Genomic DNA, 7,500 nt, shown 5'->3' on the forward strand with positions numbered 1-7,500 from the left:
TCAAACGTGCGGCGGATCCGCTGTGGCGCCCCCTAACGGGAGAAGCCGAAAGAAAGTTTAGTCAAAAGAACTTTCCATCACTAGTGTAATAAAGCCAACTGATGAAGAGAAGATGAAGCCACAGCGCTCTCTACCGGCCGAGATAAAAAAACACGCTTTATTAAACTACCTAAAATCATATATTGTCTTCATAAAAATAACGAATAATTCATTAAATGTGCTCGAAAAAGAACACTTTCTCTTATTTAACAGAAATCTGTTTACTTTAATTAAGTTTAAAATAATTTCCAGCTTTCGATTTTTAGATTATTGTAACTGAATAAATTAATAATATATATGAAGAATAATGTAAATGAACAAATATAATATGAAACAGACCTTATTGTTTTTTCCACGTGCTCATGCTGTGATTTATTGATTATTTATTACTTCTACATTTGTAAATCTTTATTGTAACTCTGAGCGTTAATGTGAGGAACTTCCTTGCACTGACTCAGTTCAGCCACAAGGGGGTCACGTGGTCGCCTACTCTAGCCGGAAGAGAATCCCGTTTCAAAGCGCGTGAACACGTGTTTTTAGGTCCCGCCCCTTGTGCTTGGATTGGACAGAAATAAGGAGGAGGCATGCGCTGATAGGGTTTGCTGAACTCCTAGCCAATCAGATAGAAGGAGGAGGGCGGGGCTTGTCTCAGCGCCGCGGATATCTATGATCATTACTGCTCTCTCTCTCTCTCACACTCACTCACTCACTCACACACACACACACACACACACACACACACAAAATGTTAAAGATGTATAATAGTTTATAATAAAGTGCAGTGTGCTGACGGTAAGTGTTTCATTACTGAGCTGCAGCTGTTACACTGCTAACGCTAATGACAGGTTTATAAACATGAAAAGTGCAATAGAAGAAATATATTCAGTTAATTACTGATATTTATTATTATTAAAATTATTAACATCTATAATTAAAATGTTAAAAATTTGTTGTGTGTTTGAATTTAGTCTGATTGAAGTGTATTGTTGGTTGTTATGGAGATGTGGAGTTTAAAAATTGTGTGTGTGTGTGTGTGTGTGTGTGTGTGTGTGTGTGTGTGTGTGTGAGCTCAGAGCAATGGTGTTGGATCTCGTGGTTGTGCCCCCGGAGACCTCGGACCTGGGGAGCCAGCGTTGTCGTCTGGGTCTGGTGCTGATGGAGGACCTCGGGCTGCGTCTCGGCTCCCCGGTACTGGTGACGCTTCAGGGCGGAGCGTCGTGTCTCTGTACGGCGTGGCCACGCCCCGACCTGGCTGAAGCCTACCTGCAGGTAGACCCCACCTGCTCGTCAGCGCAGCTCCGCCCGGACGCCCTGCGTGGACTCCGTCTCGGGTCGGAGGGTCTCCGAGCTCTGAATTGTCCTCGTGTGAAGCGTCTGCGCGTGACTGCGCTGGTGCGTAGCGGAGAGTTTAAACGCAGGACGTCTGCGCAGGAGGTGGGAGCTCTTGCTGCAGAGCTGCTGACAGGACTGTATGTCCACGAGAAGCACCTGGTGGACATCTCCCATGCAGGAACGCCCATCCACTCTCTGCAGGTGGACACGGTGAACTCAGGGTCCCATAAAGCGGGACGCGTGACGCCCGAGACACGTGTAGACGTTGTGTCTGTTCGGACTCTTGAAACGTACCAGCGCTGGGAGCGCAAAGGTTCCTCTGTTCCTCTGGGAGGACTCGAGGAGGTCTACGTCACGCTGAAGGAGATGCTGACGCTTCCTCTGCGGTACCCCATCAGCACGCGACGCGTGGGCGTGACAGCGGGGCGTGGCGCATTGCTGGTGGGACCCCCAGGTGTGGGGAAGACGCAGCTGGTGCGCAGCGTGGCGCAGGACGTGCAGGCGGCGCTGGTGACGGTGAGCGGCCCGGTGGTGGTGGGGTCGCGACCCGGGGAGAGCGAGGAGAACCTGCGTGCTGCGTTTACCCGGGCCTCAGAAGCTGCTCGAGAGGAACCCTGCGTGCTCTTCATCGATGAGATTGACGCGCTGTGTCCAAAACGCAGCTCCAGCACTGGAACCCCGGAGAACCGACTCGTTGCTCAGCTCCTCACCCTCATGGACGGAGTCGGCAGCGATGAAGGATTCGTCATTATCGGCGCCACTAACCGACCAGATGCCCTCGACCCTGCGCTCAGAAGACCAGGACGCTTCGACAGAGAGGTACAGAACCCAAAAGAACTAGAAGAACCCATCATTATCTTCACTCTTACGAAACTAATCCACATCCAGTATTTTATATCATCAACAAACACTCATCTGGTGGTTATAGTGTGTGTGTGTGTGTGTGTGTGTGTGTGTGTGCATGTTATAGATAGTTGTAGGTGTTCCCACCCTGCAGCAGAGGTACCAGGTTCTGCAGTGTGTGTGTCGCAGTGTTCCTCTCTCCCCGAATGTAGATCTTTACTCCATTGCTGAGAAGACGAGTGGATACGTGGGGGCGGACCTGAGCGCGCTCAGTAGAGAGGCAGTGCTACATGCTATACTACACTCTACACAGGTAACACACACACACACACACACACACACACACACACACACACACACACACAATACTCCACCACACTGCTGACTCTGATGGTGTGTCAGGGCGGAGCTGGAGATTCTGGCCAATCAGAAGTTGAGGAGGGGGACGTGAGGATGGAGCACTTTGTGAAGGCGATGCGAATGATCGCTCCGTCATGCCTGAGGAGCAGTGTGGGCGTGGCCGAGTTTACACCTGTCAACTGGGAGCGAATTGGAGGACTAGAGGAAGTGAAACTCAAACTTAGACAGGTGAGGCAAGAGAACACACACACACACACACACACACTTATACACACATACATGCATATATATATATTTACACTCATACACACACACACACACACACACACACACACTCTTATACACACATACATGCATATATATATATATATATATATATATATATATATATATATATATATTTACACTCATATACACACACGCACATATATTTATTCTTTTTGTGTGTGCGTGTGTGTATGTGTATATATAGAGTGTGGAGTGGCCAATGAAGTTCCCGGAGGCGTTTGTGCGTCTGGGTGTGTGTCGAGCGCGGGGTGTGTTGCTGTACGGTCCCCCCGGCTGTGCCAAGACCACGCTGGTGAAAGCAGCAGCATCTTCATCACACTGCAGCTTCCTGTGTGTAAGCGGAGCGGAGCTTTACTCTCCCTATGTCGGAGACTCTGAGAAAGCGCTTGCTCAGGTATACACACACACACACACACACACACACACACACACACACACACACACACACACACAGTTGAAGTTCACTGCTGTTCTGCTCGCCATCTCTTAGCTGTTCCAGCAGGCACGGGCCTGTTCGCCCTCCATCGTCTTCCTGGATGAGATTGACAGCTTGGTGGGTTGCCGTGGAGATGGAGGTGGTTGCCGTGGCAGCAGTGTACAGGCTCAGGTGTTGTCTGTCCTGCTAAACGAGTTGGATGGTGTGGGCTTTAAAACCACAGAGAGACGAGGGACAGGACTGAGTGAGAGACAGGAGACACGCCGAGACCAGCGGGTCAGTACGAACAAGAAGAAGAAGAATTACAATTACAGGTTTTAGTTGCTGTAGTGATTGTGTGTGTGTGTGTGTGTGTGTGTGTGTGTGTGTGTGTGTGTGTGTGTGTTACAGATGCAGCTACAGGAAGTGTGTAATCAGGACGTCATGATTGTTGCTGCCACAAACAGGCCAGACATGTTGGACAGCGCTCTGCTTCGCCCGGGCCGATTTGACCACATCATATACGTCCCCCCACCTGACCTACAGGTAACTGATAAGCCCCACCCACAAACACCTGACCGAAAGATAACTGATAAGCCCCACCCACAAACACCTGACCAAAAGATAACTGATAAGCCCCACCCACAAACACCTGACCAAAAGATAACTGATAAGCCCCACCCACAAACACCTGACTGAAAGATAACTGATAAGCCCCTCCCACAAACACCTGACCTAAAGATAACTGATAAGCCCCTCCCACAAACACCTGACCTAAAGATAAACTTTCTCCTATAAATGCATTAACTGATCTACAGGAACATTTTACCCTCCTTCCACAGATACCTGACCTGAAGTTAGAGATTTTATCGTGTGTGTGTTTTTGTGTGTGTGTTTTGTGTGTGTGTGTGTGTGTGTGTGTGTGTGTGTGTGTGTGTGTTTTCAGGCTCGTCTGGCCATCCTGAAGCTCCACACAGAGAAAATGCCACTGAACTCTAATGTGTGTTTGGAGGATCTGGCAACTCGGACAAACCTGTTCTCTGGAGCGGACCTGGAGAACCTCTGCAAGGAGGTTACAGCTTCTTCATTCCTCCTCTTCTTATTATTATTACTGGTAGACAGTAAAGAGTAAAGCTGGATCTTAATGCTCTGTGTGTGTGTGTGTGTGTGTGTGTGTGTGTGTGTGTGTGTGTGTGTGTAGGCGGCACTGTTAGCTCTTCATGAAGAAGGTATGAGTGTGTCCACAGTGCAGCAGAAACACTTCCAGAAGGTTTTACAGCATTTTCAACCATCGATCAGCTCCCAGCAGCTCCTGCAGCTCCAACAGCTCTTCAAACACAACTACAATTAGCATGAGACTGATCAGCAGCGTGATGATTAGCAGTGTGATGATTAGCATGTGATGATTAGCAGTGTGATGATTAGCATGTGATGATTAGCAGTGTGATGATTAGCAGTGTGATGATTAGCATGTGATGATTAGCATGTGATGATTAGCAGTGTGATGATTAGCATGTGATGATTAGCAGTGTGATGATTAGCATGTGATGATCAGCAGCGTGACGATCAGCAGTGTGACGTTAACATGTTTACTGGAACGTCAGGACCCTGGACAGTGTGTATTGTTTTGTGTGAGTTCTGATCATCTCATTAAATGCCTTCCACTGAACACTTGCATTTTTACTGTAACTATCGACAACAAAAGAAATGTGATACGCTCCGTGTGTGTGTGTGTGTGTGTGTGTGTGTGTGTGTGTGCGTGCGTGCGTGTGCGTGTGATTTATAAATATGCCCTTTGTATCTCCTACACTCATGACATTTTGAACTCTAGTCACTCTAGTCACTTCTGAACTAAAGCTCCTCTACCATACTTAGGTCACACCTCCTGTTAATGACTCCTCCCACTGGGTGGGGTTTAACAGGCACTAATCAGAAACCCCTCCCCCAGGTTGACCTCTATACCTCTATTAATCTCAGTGCTGTGTGTGGAAATAGCTGTGTATTAAAGCAGACACGTGTTACTAACGTTATTACTGTAGTAGTGTGTCGATCCCCAGCTCTCTCAAACACACACACACACACACACACTCTCACACACACTGCTGAAGCTGTAATCTCCAAGGTCCTACATGTTCCTTTACCCTCCATCTCTCCAGGGGAGATGTTCCACTGTGTGGAACATTTCACTTCAGATCATCTCCAGCTTTTATCTTCAACTAATTTCTTCAATTTTGCATTACTGAGAGTCTTATAGTGGTGACTGTAGTTTTTATTTTACAGTGTGATAACTTAGACACACACACACACACACACACACACTGTATCAGTGTAAGAATGTGAGGCTGATAGCTGAGGTGTGTCGTGAGGGATGTGAGCAGGTGAAGACTCGACATGATGAAGACAAACATAAACATGTGACGTAACAGAACACTGTACTGCTTAGAGAATTCCATGTTTACTTTCAGCACACACACACACACACACACACACACGTTTTCCACAGCTCGAGTGTGACGTGACCAGTCTGTTCTCACAAGGCTCCTCACTGAGATCACCTTGACAATGCTGTTGTGAGTCAAGTGACCAGTAGGGGGAGCCACAGACAGTGTGGAGGATAGGGGTTGCTATGGTAACAGAGCTTCCTGATAGACAGGGTGTGTGTGTGTACGTGTGTGTGTGTACGTGCCATCATCCTCGTATCAGCTGCACTTTAAGCCTGAGCGCCGGCGGAACTCACACACAAGCTCCCTCACTCCCGGTCTCTCAGCGTCACCTCCACTCCGACTCAGCTCAGGTGGGTCTGCTCCAATCTTCACACCACATCACCCATCCAACATCTTCATCACCTTCATCCTTATCATCTTCATCACTGTAATAAGTTTTTGTTTGTTTGTAGAAAATGGTGACTGGAGGATTTGTGCAGATGCTCCGCAAGAGAAAGGAGGTCAGTTTTTACACTTATTGTGTGTGTGTGTGTGTGTGTGTGTGTGTGTGTGTGTGTGTGTGTGTGTTGAGATCAGATAAGATTGGAATTTAAAGCTGAAATGTTAAACTGTAGGAAACCTGTTGTAGCACCATGAAACGGAAATTTGAGTATAAAAGGCGAGACTGGGGCAACAGTTTAACTCATTTATGCAAATAAGGTTCATTATATATGCACATAATGTATGAAAACAGAAATCTAGACTTTAGATGATGTTAGAATTGAAAATGTGCATCACTGTAGTTTATAAAAAGTAGTTTTAATATAAGATGAGGAGCAGGAAGGAGTGTGAAAATGTTGTGAAACCTTTGAACTTAGATGTTTAATTCTGGGATGGTTCAGTAAATGGGTGTGTGTTCCTCACACACCTCACACACTCACTGCTCAGGGATGTATAAGATGGTGTGTGGTGTGAAGTGGGCGGGGCTTTCCTGGGATCAATAAAATGAGTGAAATAATCGCTGTAGTGTTCAGAAGTAATATTTATATAAATGCAGTTTATCCAGAAATACGAGAGAAAAAAGTGTGAACAGTTACTTCCAAACCTGAAAACTAACTAACAGTCATCAGGAAGATACTGATGTAGACACTACAGATGTTCCTGATAATTATGAGGTTTATGATGTTTGCAATGTTCCTGATGTTCCTGATGTTTGCTCTGCAGCTCATCCCTCTCATTGGTTTCATGGCATTTGCAGCGACTGGAGCCACGTCTGCCTGCCTCTACTTCCTGTTCACCAAAACAGATGTCATGTAGGAAACGCAAATATGTGTTGTGTGTGTGTGTGTGTGTGTGTATGTGTGTGTGTGTGTGTGTGTGTGTGTGTGTGTGTGTGTGTGTGCGTGTGTGTGTGTGAATTTACTTTATGAATGTGTGGGGTACTAAGTGATAAGTGGGGCATGTGTGCGTGTGCGCGTGTGTGTGTGTGTGTGTGTGTGTGTGTGTGTGTGTGTGTGTGTGTGTGTGTGTGTGTAAATTTACTCATTAATGATAAACACTGTAATAAATGTCTGCATTATTTTACAGTTTGAACAAAACCTCAAACCCTGAGCCCTGGGAGAGACTCGACCCGACCAAACCTCAAAAGGTAAGCACACACACACACACACACACACACACACACACACAATCATGATGCAACACCGCAGAAATGGACACTGAGATCAGATAAAGAAGTGATTGTGACAAGAAATTCAAGAACAGTAAGCAGCACACTCATCACTGGGAAACTCCACACAC

General features: G+C 46.7%; 2 protein-coding genes across 3 annotated transcripts in view; both read left to right on the forward strand.

Moving 5' to 3' along the window:
- The window catches only part of spata5l1 (spermatogenesis associated 5-like 1), a 16,042-nt gene extending 11,096 nt beyond the window's left edge, over window positions 1–4,946 (forward strand). The window contains exons 1-9 of one of the 2 annotated variants that reach the window (XM_046864661.1): window positions 677–831; window positions 1,113–2,190; window positions 2,342–2,527; window positions 2,617–2,802; window positions 3,047–3,256; window positions 3,353–3,574; window positions 3,689–3,823; window positions 4,224–4,349; window positions 4,479–4,946. In XM_046864661.1, the coding sequence (XP_046720617.1) occupies window positions 1,117–2,190; window positions 2,342–2,527; window positions 2,617–2,802; window positions 3,047–3,256; window positions 3,353–3,574; window positions 3,689–3,823; window positions 4,224–4,349; window positions 4,479–4,628 (2,289 nt within the window). In that variant the 5' untranslated portion in view covers window positions 677–831; window positions 1,113–1,116 and the 3' untranslated portion in view covers window positions 4,629–4,946. Of the gene's footprint in view, window positions 1–676; window positions 832–1,112; window positions 2,191–2,341; window positions 2,528–2,616; window positions 2,803–3,046; window positions 3,257–3,352; window positions 3,575–3,688; window positions 3,824–4,223; window positions 4,350–4,478 lie in introns of those variants that run through there. The other variant, XM_046864662.1, reaches the window with a different exon arrangement.
- A 942-nt stretch (window positions 4,947–5,888) lies between these two features.
- The window catches only part of c13h15orf48 (chromosome 13 C15orf48 homolog), a 2,150-nt gene continuing 538 nt past the window's right edge, over window positions 5,889–7,500 (forward strand). Inside the window, exons 1-4 of the mRNA XM_046864664.1 lie at window positions 5,889–6,071; window positions 6,174–6,221; window positions 6,925–7,013; window positions 7,288–7,348. Of these exons, the coding sequence (XP_046720620.1) occupies window positions 5,904–6,071; window positions 6,174–6,221; window positions 6,925–7,013; window positions 7,288–7,348 (366 nt within the window). The 5' untranslated portion in view covers window positions 5,889–5,903. The remainder of the gene's footprint in view (window positions 6,072–6,173; window positions 6,222–6,924; window positions 7,014–7,287; window positions 7,349–7,500) is intronic.

This window comes from Silurus meridionalis, chromosome 13 (assembly GCF_014805685.1).
Source record: "Silurus meridionalis isolate SWU-2019-XX chromosome 13, ASM1480568v1, whole genome shotgun sequence".
NCBI classification, from domain to species: domain Eukaryota; kingdom Metazoa; phylum Chordata; class Actinopteri; order Siluriformes; family Siluridae; genus Silurus; species Silurus meridionalis.